General features: G+C 41.7%; 2 protein-coding genes across 2 annotated transcripts; one reads left to right on the forward strand and one right to left on the reverse strand.

The window, feature by feature from the left end:
- Window positions 1-756: 756 nt before the first annotated feature.
- On the reverse strand, window positions 757-4171 carry LOC115750297 (protein SIEVE ELEMENT OCCLUSION B-like). The gene is made up of 7 exons (XM_030687562.2): window positions 3870-4171; window positions 3481-3570; window positions 2812-3242; window positions 2565-2659; window positions 2277-2407; window positions 1618-2088; window positions 757-1461 (listed from the first exon to the last, which is right to left on the reverse strand). Exons 1-7 carry the CDS (start codon window positions 4062-4064, stop codon window positions 757-759), a joined length of 2118 nt encoding a protein of 705 aa, XP_030543422.1. The 5' UTR covers window positions 4065-4171.
- Window positions 4172-13804: 9633 nt separating this feature from the next.
- LOC115750263 (DNA-directed RNA polymerase V subunit 7-like) lies at window positions 13805-15187 on the forward strand. Its single transcript, XM_030687485.2, has one exon. The coding sequence runs from the start codon at window positions 14520-14522 to the stop codon at window positions 15087-15089; it is 570 nt and encodes a 189-aa protein (XP_030543345.1). The 5' UTR covers window positions 13805-14519; the 3' UTR covers window positions 15090-15187.
- Window positions 15188-20361: the final 5174 nt, after the last annotated feature.

Raw genomic sequence — 20361 nt, forward strand, 5'->3', positions numbered from 1 at the left:
CTCTTACATGTTAAATAATCGGCTGCACTGTCCTAGCCTACAAGCCGAGGGCGGGCCATCCGTCGGATCGTGTGACTTTATTAGGGTCGCCTCCAGCCGATCCATCCGATCGGGTCCACCGGACTGAATGCGCCGGGTGCTGCCGATTTTGGATCGGAGTCGTCTAGAGTTTCCTATTAGCCTGTTGTGGTTGCCTTTGGGGATCATGGAAGGACGTGGTGTCACCAAGGTTCATCGTGAAAAGCCGGATAAGAACTAAGCTGTGCAGGCGTGGCGGAGACATTGCCTTCAATCATGTATTGGCTTTCGTTGTGTGACCTTGAGGAGAATTACAGTCAGGATCTCCATGCATTGAGATTGTTTGATCCATCCTTTTTTACCGGTGACGGTCGGGATATGTCGATGTCTGAGATTCTGGGTTCGGCCGAATCGGTCAAGCTTTCAGATGAACGGGGGTTTGCGTAAAATTTCATGAAGCAATGACAGTGCATTTTAAAAGGTTAAATTATGTGATGAAACGTGATTTGAGATTCAAATGAATTAACGAATAGAAGAAGGCCATGGAATGAATGGAGATGATCATATTAAGACTATGAATACTTTTATTCGGAGCAGAGTGTCTGCATGCAGAGTACATCCACAATACACGTACACCCCAGTTCAAAGATCATAAAAACCTTCTTTCCACAGCACACAATGTCCAAACGTGTGTGTTTTATTCTGGAGCACCAGACGAAGGCGTCCGGCACGGTGGCCTCATCGGCTCGCCATGGCAGCACTGGAAGGTAACAGCATTGGGGGTACTGGCATTTTGGCTGGGAAGCCTGTGCCTGAGTCGCCCGCTTCTGGTGCTGCTGCGACGGCACTGTCTCCAAATGTGCGAGCGCCGTACGGAGGCGTGGGGTAAGATGGCATCATCGGCTGGTCACCATGGCAGCACTCGAACGTGACGGCGGCCTTCATGTACCGAGAGCACTTGGCACACTTGACGCACTCCGGCATGTTGCCGACGGCACTGGGGATATAGAAACGGTGGCAGTGCGGCTTCTTGACGACCTCATCGTAGTACGCTTTGAAGACGGCCTCGAAAGCCTGTGCTGTGGCAGCCTGAGTCGCCCACTCCCGGTGCTGCGACAGCACCGCCTCGAAGTCCGGGAGACAAGTGTTGACGACCACGGTCGACCCTCTCGCGATGACGGCGAACCCACCGCACTGCTTGTAGCTGGTGTAGAGCTCGAGCAGCCCCTGCGCCCGGGAATCGTAGACGTCCGAACTCGCCTGCATCTTCAAGTAGAGGCAGCTCTCGAGGCGGGTCAGGAATTGCTCTCTCTTGGTGCTGACTTTGAGGCGCCTGTAGAAGTCGAAATGGCTCTCGATCTCGCTCAGGTATTTTTCAACTTTTTGGACAGTCTGGGTTTCTTCAGCCGAGCCGTACAAGATCATGAGCTCCCCGTCTTCAAACTGGCCAACAATAAGACACAGACCATGTTAAAAGAACAAGAAAGGTGACAAACCATTGCCATAGCTTTCGTAAGGCATTAAAAGATCCTACCAACTGGAGATGGATGATGAAAATATAGCCCAGATAATCAAAATCATAGTGCATTTGTAACTTACGCCTCGTTCGACATAAGGAAAGACCGTGTTGTTCACCACGAGCTTGAACCAGTTGCTCCCTTGCCTGTTCCAGAGTTCCTGGCCCTTCGACTCTGTGAACGGGAAGGCTTCCCGTCCCCAAATGCGTATCATCGCCATCGCATCCATGTTCACCACCTTCCCCTGTTGGTTCAGCACGACAACCTTAGTCTGATGCTGGAATTGCCACTTCTTCTGGATGAACTTTGCTGCTGGCTTGCTGACCATGGAGTTGCTTGTGTACCAGCGCATCTCGGACCTCTTGTCCAGGAACTTCTTCTGCGTCACCTCGTTATGTTCCTCCTCGATAGGAACCCACATGATTTTGTAGTTGCTACCATGGAAGGAGCACTCATTGTAGATGCTGGTAAGGGTGTCTAGATCTTCGCCCAACAAGTCCAAGTCCGAAATAAGCAGCATCACGATCTTGTCCTTGAACTTGTCCACCTTTACCTGTAACATGTGGTGATCAAACCATGCTGTTGTTTTCCCAATTTGAATCCCAACAAACGAACTATTTAAGAATTTCAAATGTAGTTAATTAGTTGCAAGTTGATATGCATTCCCTTCCCAGGACATTGATGTAGAGTAATGACCAGCAATTAAAGGGCACTGAAGATTATTGGGACCGAGAAGCTAACCGTTGTCTTCTTGCAACATTGATATACTGTTGACAAGTCGTACTTGGTGCAAAACAGTGCGGCCATAAGCTCCACAACATCAGTACAATCTTTGGAAATTTTCTTTATCTTCTCATATGAAATTTGCACCGCTGCATAATGTGAATCACTAAATTTTAGTACTTTTGTTCCATATATAGATCTGACAAACAAATTCTGGGTACACAAGAAGGAATCTGGAGGAGATGCATGAACGCTTCCTCCCCTGATGAGAACTACTTTTTGTCTGAAAACAAACAATGATCTCACCGTGCTTTTCTCTGAGATTCTCCACTTCTTTCTTGAAGGATTCATATTTCGTCCTAACCCGGTCCGAGAAGGTCCACAGATCCTGCCCTAGGAACCTGAAGTCATCAATAAATAGGGCTGAGCATTGATGTGAAACAGTTAGAGAGAGAGAGAGAGAGAGAGAGAGAGAGAGAGAGAGAGAGCGCTTGGAATTAATTCAAAGTCTGTTAACCAAGCTAGTCAAAGCAAAGGTAAGGTTATAACGTACTCATTGCTCATGCTAATTATGCCACTGAACTGAACTGCGCAGCCAATTACAATGACAATGATGTAATAAAAACGGGCTGATGTGTCGATTGATGCTGAGTGTTCTCCAAAATCATTGGAGTAGTTCACAAACTCAACAGCACACTTTGTGAACTCCAGAGTCACCTTGATCAGATCATTCAGCGCCACCAAAGCCTTGATCCGCTGCGTGTCGGATGACTTACCAATTGCATGCAACCCTCTCAACCTGGCCGTTAAGCTTAAGAGGTTGTCTGACTCTTCAATTTGAGCAAGCCGCCAATGCTCAGCATAGTACACTGATAAAGCTAAGAGTGTCAGCACAGCTTTGGCATCCCATGAAAAGGATGACAACATGTTGAGAAGCGATGCCATTGTTTGCTGCAAGTCGTTGGCTCGGGCCTTGCAAGTAATCTGTCGGGCGGACATAGTTTTCAACATTGAATGCAGGAAATAACAAGATCGAGAAGGATACCATCATAAAGGACGCGACAAAGTACTTAATTTGATCTTTTTTCTGATAGAATGAACAATTTTAGCGCTACAGAAAAGGTTGCTTTTACTTTAGTATCGTCTGTCATGTAAAATGCAAATTTTCTACTCTCTAAGTCATTCAAAAAAGAAAACTGAAAAGGTCTAGTTACGAAATTACCTGATAGCATAGTTGGTTGATGGTGGATGACAAAGGAATAGAATCTTCCATAGAAAGAGAGCTTGAGCTTTTGCTTTGACATTGGTCACCCTAGAAAAATGAATTCGCTTGTGAGTCCTAATCATGAAATATTATGAACATAAGAGCATGTGAAAACTGTGTGTCTTTATAAACGTTGGCCGGAGAAAGAGTGAAACCTGGAATCAATTCGAGAAGCAAAGAAATTTTGCCACGAGAAACCAGTAAAAGTTTTTATAGAATATCTTGCAAATCCCATGAATTGGTTAGGTTCGGGCTTTTGGCATTTATTGAGAAGAAAATTCACTTCTAACAAGTAAATGGAAAAGAGACTAAAGCATGTTGATGAATTTGCTTTCCCAGTAATCTACCTTTGGCCGAGTGTTCTTAGCAACGTCATCCACAATGGCCATGGCTTGGTTGAGGATTTTCTCGACGAGATTCAAGTAATACTTGACATTAAATGGTTCTGGCCCCCTGCTTGGCTTGCTGGCGACATCTTTCATGAACTTGTCGTCGTCGAGGAGGGCAAGTAGGCTGGTCATGAAGCTGTTGTTTCCGGCCATTTTCGAGCGCAGGGCAAAGGAAAGAGAGAACGAGTGAAGCAGGGAAAGTTATAGGGTTTCGAGGGAGTGAGGGAAGTGAAGGAGGAAGGCTTGTGTGGGGCAAAGTGCAGGTCCCCTTGTGGCCCTATTTATACACCCTTCAAGGCGACAACACGACAACTATGAGCTGGTAAGAACGATCTCTGGTTGCTTGCTCAAGTTGTGGGGCTCGCTCGTTGCTCCTGAAAGAGATATGTGAACGAGGCTAAAGCTAAAGGTGGAAACACAGAGTGTTAAAGCAGAAAAGAAAGAAGCACAAGATGATCTCCTTCTCTCCCTCCTCCTGGTACATGATCTCCTGAGGGATGTGGGACAGTCGCGGGACAAAGGCGATGGCGATGCTTGAATGGGAAGAGAGGTTAAAGATAGAATAAAACATAAATCGCTAACAACACCCAAAGCACATTCCATACTTTCAATTTACACCCCTCGTGTTTCTCGCCAAACTCCAGATCTTACTCCATGCCTGGCCTCAGCTCGAGTCCCGTAGCTTCTCGCTCCTTCATAGCCACGCCTTGCTTGATTGCCCGACACTCGGTTGTCATCAACTCTCGAGATTTGGATCACTTAACATTAAGATTTCCAGGACATGCATATCATTACTCAAATCAGACCGTCCATTTGAGAGAAGGTTAGGATTCAAAATTTTTCAAACCTTAAAAAAAATTCTCGCCCAAATTTTTTCCCTCCCCCTCAACAAATGACGTGACCCATTCTTGGCCATCTATTTTCATTTGAACGGCTTGATTTGAATAATGATAAGCATGTGACGGAAACCCCAATATTAGGCGATCCGGATCCCGACTCTAAGCCCTCAATAGTCACATAATTACTTCTTATGATCTTCGAGGTAAACTAATTTGGAAAACATATCTCGAGTTCAAGCCCGTAAAAGAAACCCGATCCAAATACGTTTTCTAATTTGAGTCGATTTCCTAGCTTGAGTGGTTTCTTTGAGTAGGTTTGCCAAAAGAGGTTTTCTATTTGTTGAAAAAATTCCTAATTAAATTTGAAGTTAACAAAACAATCCAGAATCTGATAAATGCGTTCTCATGCAGATTCTACTTATTACAAGGTGAACATCCAAACTGCATTCGGATGTTAAGGAATATGTTGTAATATAAAAGTGGAATAACAGGATCTTGCATAAGTCAATGCGAAAAGCTCATAAAAATAACGAGAAATGATAAATGGCATCGGTAATTACGTGGTTCGGTTCGCATTTATTTTCCTCGTAATCTTCATCATTGCCATTTTTTGCAGAAAGTTGGAGAGAGAGAGAGAGAGAGAGAGAGAGAGAGAGAGAGAGAGAGAGGGGTCGTGGGGGTGTTTTTTTTTTTTTTTTTTTGGTCAGAGGAGCCGTAGGGGTATTTATGGAAAGGAAAATGTGAAAAAAAAATAAATTTTAAAAAAATTGAAACGTGGGCCCTTTGGACACATGTCAATCATTTAATGGCGTGACTCGGAGATAACATAACACCGTAGGAGCACCTAATATTTTCTCTTCTAACAAGGATTAATTTACCTGCGGGCTCACTTGCTTTCTTTTTTACTCCGGTTTGGCCCCGTAGATTTTCTCTTGTATGACCAAATAAAGATAAGTCCCCATAGAAGAAATTTGACCATACAGTGTATACCCACCTAAATTATCATGCCCCGACTCTCAAGCTCACGAGATCCCTACCAAAACACCCTTAGGTCACGAAGGATAACGTCTCGGGCACACTATCGACCCAATTCATTTTATCTTTCATTACGCACACGGAAAGGAGTCATCCCATACAACAGAATAAGCGGGGAAGCAATACAGTCATCCAAACCAAAAGACAATTTCATTTCATTAATAGGAATATATGAGTTTTTAACCATACGAAGCTACCAAATGACATATACAACCCCATATTTCAAGACGACTCTCTAGGACCTCAAAAAGATACACAGGTCGGACAAGGTTAAACTCTCATCTACTCTCAAAAGACTACTCCACCATGGTCTTTCTCAACGACCAAGCTCCACCCAAAAAGTTCATCTCAACCTACGACCACTAGATATGACCGTTATCAGAAGCGGATGAGAGGACAATATCTGATGACCGAGAGGGCACGACCTTCATGTTAGACTCGGGTCCACTATCTCTCCGTCAAGAGTATCATGGTCTAGCGGGTCCTAGGCGGGAGCATAAAAGGCGTAGTTAGGCGGCCCTTCAAACCCACGAAGTGGGCAGAAGAGACCATCCCCGTCACGAAAATACCAGGACTTGAAGAGATGTGCTACCAGGTGTGGCATCCCCTCATCAACCCAGATTGTCGTGACGTGATGCTCCTAAACGTGTTCCGTACCTACAATCGGATAAGACGTGATATTAAACGATTAGTCAAACGGAACCCCAAATCTAACGGGCCTCTCCATCACTTCAAACCTGAAAAGTTAAACGACAGGATGAGAATAATCTCAATGAATCAACGCCTAAGCCCGGCTAGAGCGTTGGTTTGCTCAGAGCATTCTTCCAAGCAATCACAAAAGCATCAAGTATATAAATCAATCACATGCAAACTTACTAGTCTTCAGCCATGTATAATACAATGTTTGACCCGATTCAAAAGCCACAAGCTACGGATAACCGGCAATGCATCACATCAACTTGCATGCACTTGATACCACACGAGGTCCATTTATTAACATATAAGGCCACCTAGCCCGGCATACTAGATAGTTGGTGCCTAGCACACTGGATAGTTGGTGCTTTACTGGTGGGTCCAAGCATCGTCCCATTACTTCGGCGATGGCAACTAATATGCTAGTGTAATTTCAATCAATATGGCACGACATAGCAAGCATTTTAGAAAGGAGCGTCGATCCGTCACAAGTTACAACCGGCATCCTATCAACACGACAACATGGATTGACGTACATCTAACAAGTTGTGTATTCCCGATCAATACGGCACGATCTTGTCACAGGCAAACATTACGTGGCCATTCAAGCACATCCGACAACAACCAATCAAATTTTCATCTTTACACTTAGCTGGATGTTCATATAAGCGTGCTCAAAGACTCAGCACTAAGTTATTTTCATACTAAATCAGGCAATTTGGCTCCACACAGGTCGTATAAATGTATAACTTATCCACTAGACTTTGCATCTATTACTAAAGGGTTGACACCCACAACTTTCACCCATAACATTCAACAACAAATCAAGGCATCCAGACAAGCAATTGATTAGGACAGTTGGCTAAACGTATTCCATTAAACGGATGATAAAAACTGATCCAGATTCATAAAATCGAATTAACGTGAATCCAATCCAATAGACAATCAATCGTCGGCTCTATCCTATCGCTCACTCTCTATCAAATAACGGCAATCAATCGCCCGGTCAAACAATCCATCCTAATGACCAATTAACCATAGACGACCTAACTAATCCGTTCGACTTAATTAATCATGGCCATTTAAGCTAAACCCGGTTTCTATCTAAACCAATCACAATTGAGCTACCTAAATACCCTATTAGACTAATTACACTAATTAAGCGCCACTAAGCACAATTAATGCCCTAATCAAGGTTTAGGGAACTTACTCTAAACGATACAAGATGACAACTCGGCAAGGGCAGTGGCGATCCTTAGAGCTCACGGCGACACACGGTGGCATGAGGCCCGAACGACGGTGGGTTCTTGGGTGGCTAAAGGGTTTAGGCGGCTCACGGCAACCACGAGCTTCGACAGCACGGCGGCGATGACGGCGGCTAATGGCTCGGGTGGCTAGCTCGGGGAGGCGAAAACAGAGGAGGTCGAGCTAGGTTGAAGGGTGGCTGGGGTTTCTCGAGTTTCCGGGTGGTTGGCACAAGGCTAGGTTCGCTAGGTCGGGCCGGTGGCGAAGAGGACAAACGGTAACAACGGTGGCTACAGACGGATGGATGGCTGGTGGAGAGGTGGTGAAGCGGGGTGGTTGGGCCATGGGCTAAGGGATGCGGGGGAGTAAGGTCGACGGGGGTCATGGGGCTCAACCACGCAAGCCGACGACTAGACAAGGGCACGTCGGTGCTGAGGGTGACCGGTCGATGACGGAGGAGGTAGAACGGCGGCTAATTGATGGCGAAACAAGAAAGGCGGGCGCAGGATGGCTAGGGCATTGGGTTGAAGGGGGTGGGAGTCGAAGGATGACTGCTCGGGCTCCGGGTGGCGTGGCAACCGGCAAGCGAGGATAGAGGCCAAGCGATCGTCGGCAGCTGGCCGGCGGTTGGACAATGGACGGAAGGTGGTGGCGGTGAACCGACGGGACAGCAACAAGAAGGCGTCGGGGGAAGGGGTGTCGTTTAAAGGGACGGTGAATGTGAGGGAGAAAGAGAGTGATAGGAAAGAGAGAGAAGGAGAGAGGAGAGAGAGAGAGATTGAGGTGATTTGTGGAAAAAGGTATAAGGTGATTGGTGGATGGTTGAAAAGGTGAGGGGATAAGTGGAGCCCACTTGAGGTATTTGAAAATTTTGGCATTTTATGCATGAATGGGAGGGCAAAAGGGTAATTTCACTTTCGGGACCGATTGGATTTTTGGCTCAAGCGACGAAGGATAATTTGGTCTTTTGACGGGCCGAGCTCTGTCGGGATTAGGCTAGGGCGCGTGGATTTCGATCCTAAAACCCGACGACTAAGACATACAAAGCCTACTCTAAACCGACCGACGTCTCGGATAAAATCCAACCATCGTCACTTAAATCCTTAAAATCCAACTTTACACAACAAACTGGAATTTACGGTTGAACCTAAACTAAGTTCGGTTAACTTACAGAAGTTTTAGGGCGTCACATAAATAACGGAAAGAAGTCTCCACGCATATCTCTGTATGTTTAGAAAGAATATCTAATCACGTCGGGTTTTGTAATGGCCTAAAACTCAAGACATAATTTAATAATTTTCTACCCTAGCTCGATGTTTGAAGCCAAGTCAATAGTGCTTATCATCTATGCTAATCTCCTAACGCCCCAATGGGCAATCACTCTCTAGAGACACCAATAGTACTCAAACAGAGTTTGAGCTTCACTAAAGGAACAGGCTTAGTCATCATGTTTACTGGATTCTTTACCGTTGCTATCTTTTTCACAATAACCTTACCCTTCACTAAGACATCTTGGATGAAGTGATACCCGATGTCGATATGCTTCGTCCGCTCGTGATAAATCATATTATAAGCCGGATGTATTGCAACTTGATTATCACAATGTATATCAACACTTTTTTGTTCTAACCCAAAGTCCAAGAGCAAACCTTCTAACCATATCGCCTCCTTCACTATAAAAATAAATGCCATGTACTCTACCTCGGTCGACGACAAGATAACGTGATTATGTAAAGACACCTTCCAACTAATTGCACCACATACAAATGTAATACATACCCCGCTAAAGACCCGCACTCATCCAAGTCAACCACATTGTCAGAATCCACAAAACTAGTGGTTTTTCTATCATTACTGTTCCTCCGGTGTACTATACCAACATTTGTTATTCCCTTTAAAAATTTGAGTTTCATAGTTTCCCAATCGGTTTTACTATGGCGCTCCATATAACAATTGAGTACGCTCACTGCTTGTGAAATATCAAGCCTAGTGCATATCATAGCATACATGATACTACTCGTTGCACTAGAATAAGAAACATGAGACATATCCTCCTCCTCCTCCTCCTCAAACTATAGTGATAACTTAACCGAAAGTTTAAAGTGCTTCACTATTGGTGTACTCACGGACTTCGTTGATTGTATCTTAAAACGTCTAACAATCTTCTCAATATATTTCTTTTAAGATAGACGTAATACTTCTGCAGTCCTATTACGCAAAATCGCATACCTAAAATTTTCTTTGTAGCATCTAAATCTTTTATCTCAAATTCAACACTCAATTTCATATTCAGCACATCAATATCGGACATATTATTAGTTGCTACTAGCATATCATCAATATATATATATATATATATATATATATATATATATATATATATATATATATATATATATATCAAAGACCCGTCATCTAATCTCCTAAAATAAATACAGCTATCCAACCGACTTTTCGAATAGTCTTGACTAGCCTTGCAAGCATCAAAATGCTTATACCATTTCCTAAGAGACTGTTATAGCACATATAAAGATTTATTTAACAAGAAAACATGATATTCCTTACTTGGAATAGCAAATCCCTCTAATTGTTTTATGTAAATCTGTTTCTCTAACTCACCGTGAAGAAATGCTATCAAGTTGCTCCAACTCAAGATCTTGTGCAGCAACTAAAGCAAGTAAAACACAAATAAAAGTATATCTTACCACGGGAGAAAACACCTCGTTGTAGCCAATGCGCTCCCTTTGTGTATACCCCTTCGCAACAAATCTTTCCTTATACATTGCAGCCTCGACACCGGAATGTTCTCTTTCCATTTGTAGACCCATTTACTTCCAATAATCTTCTAGCTATTGGATACTTTAATTAGCTCTCATGTTCGATTTCGATAAAGTGATTTCATCTCTTCACTCATAGCCCTTAGCTACTACGACGACTTAAAGCTAACCATCGCCTCAGAGTAAGACAAAAGCTCATCTGTCTCCACCTAATCACTTATAATCAAAGCATAATCAATATCTATATACTCATAACATATTGGTGATTTAATTTGCTTTCTCCGTCTATTTAGGGCTACACTATACTATGATTGTGCTGATTGTTCAGTATCACCAACTTCGGGAATTGCGGCCTCATATGCAGTCTCAACCTCTATTACCTCTAAGATTTTCGAAGTCTCCACTTGAAGCTCCACCTCACTATTGATACCATGATCCGTCACTCTCGCTAGTTGTATCTCAAAACTCTTCCGTCAAAGTATTAAAGTCTCGTCGAAGATCGGGTCTCTACCGATTAGAAAATCGTATGATATAGGATCGGTGCACCACGGTTGGAAGCCTTTCATTCCACGTGCATAACCCAAAAATATGCACTTCTTTGACCTCGGCTCAAACATACCATCACTCGCATGAGCATACGCAGGACATTCAAATACTCATAATCGGGAGTAATCAACGGGTTTCCTCGACCATATTTCTTCTAGAGTCTTTCACTCGATAGCAGATGATGGAGATCGATTAATCGAGTAACAGGCTATGTTCATTGCTTCGCCCCAAAATTACAAAATCATTTATGAAAAATTACCGTCAGTGGTCGAAAAATTTCTACTTCATTTTTACATTTTTTAAATTTCTTTTAAAAATAATAATTATTATTATAAATATTGTTTACTTTTTTAAAATAAAAATATATAATTTAGTTTTTACTTTGGTAGTGTCGACGAGCGGCGGTGGTTGCAATGGTGGTCGGCGACGATCGACAACTAGCGGTAGCAAGCGGGGCAGTGATCAACAGTTGGCGGTGGTCGGCGGTGAGCGATTGGTGACGGTCGGCGCGGCGGCCAACAATTAGCACAGGGTGGCGGTGGTTGGCAGATGGGGCGGTTGTGAGCGGTAGCGGATTGCGACCAGCGGAGGTTTGCGGTGGGCGATGATCAACGGTTAGCGGAGGCCACCGGGGCAATGGGCGGTGGTTGATAGAGGTCGGCGGTGGGCGGCGGTCGGCGTTGGCCGATAGTGGTTGGCGGCGAACGGTGGTCGGCGGTTGGCGAAGGTCGAGGGAGGCGATGAGCGGCAGCTGGCAAAGGTCAACGGTTGGCGGTGGGCGGCAGTTGATAGTAGTTGGCAATTAGCGACGAGTGCAGTAGGTAGTGGTGGTCGTGGGCTGCGGCGAACGATGGTCGGCGGTAGGCAACGGCGGAGGTCGGCGGTGGGCGTGATTGAAAAGAGGATGAAGTAATGAAAAAAGCGGTGAAACGAAAATGAATTCTTGAGTTGATAAGTAATTTTTTTTAATTTATCAAATTAGAGAAAAAATAATAAAAATTTATTTCAGAAATATAAATTTTTTAAAAAAATATAACTTTTTACTAAATAATTTTTGCTCAAAAAATTAAATTATCAAATGAATTTTTACTCCTGAATCAGAAGTCGTTTTGAAGTAGAAATCCACCCAAGAAATGTTATCATGCGCCCACTTAAAAGCACCCTCGTTCGCCGTTTGCTTCATTCTTGATCCGAGCAACAATCCTCGTCCCACCACTGACCAGGTTTGTCAATCGAGACTTGATTTATTCAGGTTTACTTCAACTCAATTTCCTCAAGATGGCTCCGGATTCGTCGAGGGTTTTGAATCGATGCGAGCCACTTGCTTTGCCTACTGGTTTGAGTAACCGTAGATTCTGGTTTGGTTTCTCCGAAACTGCTTGTGGAGTGTGATTTTTTTTTTTCTAATAATCGTTGGTTAACGACGAGAGATGCTGGGACTGGCTGAAATTTGAAAGCTTTCCGTTTCGCTCAAAGAGGGAGATGAACTACGATGACCTAGAAAATTGGGGGATAAGAGGAAAATAGGAATATCAGATGATGAATTAGGTTATTTTAGCGATGTGGGTAGAATTTGCAGAATGTGGGTTTAGCCTGTAGCTGTTCGATGAAAGCATGCGACGTGGTAGCACTGGTAGATGGTTTTGGTTGAGCTCAGATTGATAAGTGTTTGTCTCATTGCATGAAGAAACACGAACTGAAGGATTGAGTTCTTCCAATTTAGTTTCAACTGACTACTGAGGATGGAAAGGAAGGAAACTAGAGAGTCCACTTGCTGATTCAACAGTTAACTTCTTGCTCGAAAGGAAAAACTGCAAGTCTGCTCTAGTGTCTGCTTTTATTGTCTCCCCCTAGATGACCCGTTTGATTAACTCGAATTGCTTCAGTCATAGTACCCACGGTAGTGGAGAGAATGCAAGGCTTATCCAAAATGAGTGGGTATAATGCCTAAAGCATCGGTACGTGACTTTTTAAATCCGCTGTTGAATCCGTGGGCTCTCTAAGAAGTGGCCTTTTGTTGCTCGTCTTGGGTTTGCGTGTATTTAGCTGGCTCGAGATTGTGCTATAAATTTGTTTTGTTTTCGATCTTATTTGTGCTCGGCCCGTTTTTATTTACAGGGGACAGTTTAGATAGGGAGACTACAGTACTGAAGTAGCTTATTAAGATAAGTAGTTGTTAAGTTCTCTCTTTGATTAGTATGCATAGATATGCTGCGAGTCATATATTTCGAGCTTTATCATTTCTGATTTGTTCTTTTCTTTTCCAGAAATCTGAGTTCTAAACTCGATATTGAATAAAGATTTTCAACCATCCAATCTTCCATTGTCTTCACTCTGTAATATATGCGCATGGTTCGACATGTCAGTTTAGTTTAATTGGAGATAATTTGGAAGCATGTTTCACTATATTTTCTGCACTTAAAAATAGAACTATATTGGCTACCGCAATTGAGACTTTGATTTGGTCTTGAATTCTTTTTTGTACTTGGATTTTCTTGTGCCACATTACAAAACTCGTAGAAGAATTGTCCTGCTTTATCTATAGCTTTGGTGATTTCTGTAGGGGCACTGGCTTTGCTTGTATCTTGCCTAACTATGACAATCTGCATTAAACGAATTAACCATTTTGCTCCAGCCAACGGAGAACTTGATTTAGTCTTTGATTCTATTTTTCATTTTCTGCTTGATTTTTTTTTTTTTTTTCATACTCAGAATTAAGTTATTTACCACCACTCTTAAGCTTGCCAATTGTACTTGAACTTCTATGCTTAGTAATTGATTGGTGAACTATTGTTTTGCGAAGCATCATTTACTTGCCTTCTTCACAGAAGGTTTTCTAATGCCAAGCCTCTTCTGAGGACCATCAGGGAAGATTCTATTTTGCAACCTCTTGCTTGTTTCCATTCCCTAAATTACTCTGTCAAGCTGCTTTAGTCATAGAAAGCCCAACTTGCTCTGTTTAGTTCAATGGACTGAGGTTTCAAGCAGGTTGAGAACAAGTTCCATTCTGGCGAGTTGAAGACAAATATGTTGAATTACTCACTTTAAATCTGTTGCTTACGCTGGAGTTTTCTCTGTTTATTCATCATGACCTTCTGGTGATGGTGATACTAACTCATGACCATATTAGGTAATGAGGACTGTTCTGTAACAACTTAGTTTGCTTGTGGAGCCCTAATATGTTCCAAAAACAGACCTGTTAAACTGACATGTCTTCCATCAATGGGCTTCCCATCCTTGAACTGGGATAGGCATCTTTTTGTTATTTTCCCTTAGTCAGGCAGGTTTTTATTTCTTTTAAGTGTGTTTGTCTTAAATCCCTTGTTTGCTTTTTATTTGTCTTCGTTTTCCCTTGCTTGACACTGCATATTCCCTTGGATTGCAGCGCATTTTGACAAGTGTCCAGTTGGCTGACCATGTTCAAGACTTTGCCCATCGGTAGGCTATTGATCATCTTGGAGTAGATAACGGACATGCTTTGTGAAGTGGAATTGGTCAAGTATGTTGTTTATCCTATGAATCCAGACAGTAATTCATTGATTTCCCGAAGGTCCGTAATAACACGCCTCTTGAAGGCCTTGTTGCATGAAAAGGCGAGCAAGGATCATGGCTACTTTCTGGCCATAACATCCTTTAAAAGCATCAACTTAACAGGAGTCAACGAGGCTCGGCATGCTTTCTTCCGCGTGATATTCAAATGCCGCACTTTCATGCCTTTCCCAGGAGAGATCTTGCAGGGGGTTGTGGACCTGGTACTCAGGTCAGGAATGGGTTTGGTCCTCAGAAGTGGGCCTGTGAATTATGCGCTTCTACCAGCTGCTAGAATGCCGGGCTACAACTTCATTCCTGGAGAAAACCCTTCGTTTCTTCATGACAAGCTCGGGAAAATAGAAGCCGGTGTCGTGGTTCGTTTTGCAGTGATCCTGGTTAGATGGATAGAGAGAAGGGGTGCTGCGAGGAAGGAGTTTTCCGTCCTCGCTAGTTTAGAAGGAGAGTCTCTGGGGCCTCTTCCACTGGTTCAGCCTGACGAGATTGAACTGTGAATAGATTTAGAAATCGGATTGGCTTTCATGATCTCTACCGGAATCTCTGTATTGGAAAAGTCAGAATGGTGATTCACATCCTTTCTTTAAGCTCCTGAGATCTGACCTTTAAGTGGGTTTGTACAATTAAAGATTTCGAATGCCATGGCATGCCATCAGGTCAGAGTTGAGCGCTTTAACGATCTCACCCGGCTTCGGTAGATGTTGGCCCTGGGGATAATTGTACTGGCCCGTAAGAACTGAGGAACCGACAGACATCCGAATTTCCTTAGGGGACAATTACGAGATTCGAAGTTTTCTGTTTGAAATTGTGTAGAGCATTAGGTTGGGCTTGACACAGGGCCAGGAATTCCTCTAGGCCCTTATAGATTTATAACGTGTTAAATTATTATATAACAATGGTTAGCTCCGTGATTAATCCCCATTCTTGGTCGGTCATTAACAAACTCAGACGACGCGCAACAACTCATACTGGTAAACAACTGCAACCACACCATCTGGCCAGCGATTCTCACCAACGCTGCGACGGTGGCTTCTGCTGGCGAAGAATCCATTGTCGACATCCCCGAGCTGTGGTTTGGCAAAATTGGGCTCAGCAAGCAAGGCAAGGGCACCTGCAGCACAGGCGGCTGCAGTGAGCTACCAGCAATGGTGGTGGAGATGACGACGCTGGTCATGAGGTTGTCGTCGCTCCACTTCTATGATGTGAGCTTGATGAATGAGTGTTGACATCTGAATTTTTCCGATTGGTATCTTGGGAAAATTCTTTCACTATGAAAATTTGCAAAGACTCGAGATAACCTTGTTTGACTAGGATATAATTTTATTAATGCCCACCGGCCTCATTGTTGGGACCGGTGGCCCATTGTTGGGACCCATTTTTTCCTAGTCGGGGGAGAATGAATAGGTTTGGAGGTATTACCTAAGGGTGGGCTTACAACCCTCAATTAGGAGCGGACTCTCTCAAGTCCATACCTCGCACAATATTGGTTTTAAGTCTCGATTTAGCCTAAGAATTCTAGGAGCCACCATTAGCTTATTGGAGTTGGCTAAAAATCAAGTGAGGCACAAGAATTTTGTCATACTTCTTACAACTAGATATTAATTAAGTTCAAAGATTTTATTACGCTTATAATCTAATTAGCGCCATTTACGTACATCTAAATTGGTATGGTTGTTCATCTAAGTGATCAAACGGCTTTTTAGTTTTTACCAATTATGATCCTAAAAGCCTTTCAAAGCCACTAAATGTTCATACAAATGTTCTTTTGGGTTGGTTATGTTCCTAAGGGTTGTGAGCATTCTACAAAGGAAAAGAACATTCAACACATTGAAAATGCTTAAAGTAAAAGTACGAGAAATACAACGCGATATTTGTTGGGCAAAGAATATACATAGCCATGTTATAAACCCCACGTCCATGAGCTAAATTCAAGTCAAGTTCAATTTCTTACCTAAAAGATTAATATACTAAGACCATACATGTATCAAAGGTAGCTCACCAAAATATCTAAACTATACATAATAATTAAAAAGAAACTAGGGGGTGTGTTTGTTTCACGGAAAATGATTGACTCGGAATACATTTTTTTTTTCTAAAAATAGCCATTCGTATCATCTGAAATATTTTGTCACTGAGAAATATTTTCATTATCGACAACTATTTATATCTAAATATTTTCGTGAATGGTTAAAATAATTTTCGTCCGTTCCTCTTTTAAGCGACACATGCAATCATTTTGAGAAAAATATAATGCAAATCATTCATTTTCTGCAAAACAAGCGACGTCTGAGCTGAATCTAATGCTCGAATCTAACAACCTAGCCAAAACCCTTTTTCTAAACTATTTTCTGATTTTCTTAATTACTATGTTTTTCGAAGATTAGGGACTCTGGCTGGCCCTCGAGCCCAGTCCGAATATGGGCTGACATGTAATCGCGAGAAGGTGGGCTATGGAAACAAGGCAAACCCCATTAAGAGAAGGTGTCCACCTGAATTTATATTAGGCCCACACAAACCCGGTTTCTATTATAAAGCCCCACGCTAATCTCATGTTAAATCCTTTTTTTTTTTTTTTTTTTGCATTTTAATCAAGATGAGCCCACTATTATCATCCTCCATGCTTTTCCATTCTTAAAATTCCTCATCAACTAGCTTCTGTAGATTTCCCAAGACGAACCCAGGAATAGCATGCATGAAAACATAATCGGAGTTCACCGCACTTAGGGCATCAGTAGTCAAATGTTCACCGCAAGACCCTCACCACTAACTAGCGCCCGACTCAGACCTTCATCATTGGCCAGTAAGAGCTTGTTTGGTAACAATTCTAGTCTCAAGAATAATTTTTTAACATAAATGATTCTTGTTTCTGTTCGAAATATGTTCTCTGCTTATTAATATGTTTTTAGGAATAAAAAAAATTAATTGATGTTATCAAACATGTTTCGAGCTAGAGAAACGTAACATTATCAAATAGGCCCTACATTCACGCCAGCAACTCTCTTCTCAGCCGTAATATGAGTAAAACAAACAAATAGTAGGGACATGACCGGCAAACCCATGTCGATGCATGTAATAATCATCGTTTAGGCCTTAGACCCACCTCCTTTTCTTTTCTTTTTCCCTTCAGCCGCCAGCCGCCTTTAAAAAACAGAAAAACCTAGGTTTTTATCTAGGGTTTCGTGACATGGCCAAAGATGGCAAGTTTGAAATGGTGAGGATTTGGGTCATTGAGGAAGTGCCATGTGGCATGAGAGGCGTGATCTAAGGTTGAATTGGGCCGAGCTTTATCCATCATACGCATTATTAGATGTTCATTATAAAACTATCACATTATTCATGAGGCTCTCCATAATCCTGCAAGTCTCAACTCAATCCTCAAACCGGTACAATTACGATAAATTTACCTTAAATTAATTTTTGGACCATCAAATACGTCAAATAAGTATACTTATTTTAAATTTATCCTAAACTAATTTTTTAATTGCCAAAACCCCATACCGATACAACAATGTTGTATTTACCATTTGTTAGTTTCTGTAAAATTGAGTTATTACCACAAAAAACTTTAAATTAATATACATGAAATTAATTTTTTTACTGTCAAAAATCCTAAATTAGTAACCTGTGACAAATTTACCATCTTTTATTTTTCGTTACATATTATTGTGATAAGGGTACCAGTTTAGGTTCTTTCCCTTCAATTATTACATGTATACCAGTTTGGAGTTTCCGCGGTATTAATCCTTTTGAGCAATAAGAAGTTCTTTTTACCGACTGTCTGACAGTCTTCCAAGCAGGAGACAGGCAAAAAGGGTCATGTTAGGAACAGGGGTTAGGCTTTTTGCGAGGAAGCCGAAGATGAAACCAATGGAGCTCAAGATGCCTCAAACCATCACGGGAGCCATCTTTGACATACTGAAGGAGCATGGTCCCCTCGAGATTGCAGACACCTGAGAACGCATTCAAGTAATGTCCTTGTTTTCAAAGGTTTTTTTTTCAGTGTTTGCCAATTTACATCCCTTATTCTTTGCCTCTCTTATGTATAATGCATCAACACCTTGGTGCGCTTCATTTGCTGATCATTATCTCAAAGCAATTCAGGAAGTTGGTTTAAGAGGACTCACTAGCGAAAGGACACACGAAAATTGTGTTCAAGTTACGGCTCATATGCAACCGTGTTGGTCCAAATAAGCAACTTCTCTAAACAACTTGGTTCCCCAAAGTGCGGCAAGAAACGGACAGAACAGTGAATGCTGCTTCAAAGCCTGAACATCCATGACTTGTCGAAGGTGGGCCTATTGTGGCCGTTGAAGCAATAGAAACATATACTACTCTGTATATACCAAACAAAGAGTGCAAGAGCCTATTTATAGGCTTTAAAGAATAACTAAGAAAGGTAACAATAATTACACTGTCAGACACAATCAACTAGGATTAATCAAGGATATTTCCCGATATTTGTCAATGATCTCTAACATCTAGGATATCTCTCGATATTGTCAATGATCTCTAACATCACCCTCAAACTCAAGGTGGCTTAGAAGAAGTCAACTGGAATTTGGAGAAGAGATTCGAATAACACCCTGGTGAATGTGCCTCAATGAAAATATCAGCAGTTTGGTCAACAGATGAAGTGGAGACAAGCCGTACAGTGTCATTACGCACATGATTCGATATGAAATGATAGTCGATTTCAATGTGTTTGGTGCGCTCATGAAAAACATCATTGTATGCTATTTGCATAGCATTCCGGTTGTCGAAATAAATAACTGTTCTTCCACTATGACGGACTCCCATGTCTTCTAATAGCCATCGTAACGATAATAGTTCCAATGTTGTATTAGCAAGAGCGCGGTATTCTGCTTCCATACTAGAGTGAGCGACAACATTTTTTGTAACTAAATATTTCAAGCTATATAAGTTATCATTTAGAAAAATATTTTCATATCATTCATTTTTTTTTTTTGGAAATAAATGGAACCTAAAAGGTTGGAATATGTGTTTTTTTTTTTTTTTTGGGTCGGGAGAGATATGAGATTGAAATCAAAAGAATTTCAAGTACTTGATTTTTTTTTTTTGGGTTGAAAAAGTACCAGATTGAAATATGGGCAAAGGGAAGATATTTAAATTAAGGGTTAATAGCATAAAAAATCACAAATTAGAACACTTGTTCCAAATTCACCTCAAATTATTTTTTTTACAACAAAAAACTCCAAACTAATACACATGTAATAAAGTTACTACAAACTATTCTTTTGACCACATAAAACTCCAAATTAGTACACTTGTGACAAATTTACTTCAATCTTTTTTTTACCAAAAAAATCACAAACTGATACACTTATGATAAATTTGCCATAAAATTGTTACTCTTATGACAAATTTACTCTACGTTAATTTTCATTAAATTAAGTTAATATCACGAAAAATCCCAAATTGATATATTTGTGACAAAGAAAGAGTAAGAATCTCAAATGGGCATACCCATCAACTGTCGCATGTCATTTAACTCAGCAATTTAACTATAAAATTTAATGAAAATGGACAGACGGTTAATTTGTTACAAGTGTATCGATTTAGGCTAAATGTGTCATAGGTGTAATAGTTTGGAGTTTTTTGTAGTAAAAATAATATAGTTTGGGATAAATTAATATACGTATATCAGTTTTGAATTTTTTGTGATAAAAAAATAGTTAGGGTCAGTTTAGGATTTTCGGTAATATATACTTAAATTAAAACGGTAAAACACAAGAGGGGGCAATTTTATGA

Source organism: Rhodamnia argentea, chromosome 1 (assembly GCF_020921035.1).
Source record: "Rhodamnia argentea isolate NSW1041297 chromosome 1, ASM2092103v1, whole genome shotgun sequence".
Classification (NCBI taxonomy): domain Eukaryota; kingdom Viridiplantae; phylum Streptophyta; class Magnoliopsida; order Myrtales; family Myrtaceae; genus Rhodamnia; species Rhodamnia argentea.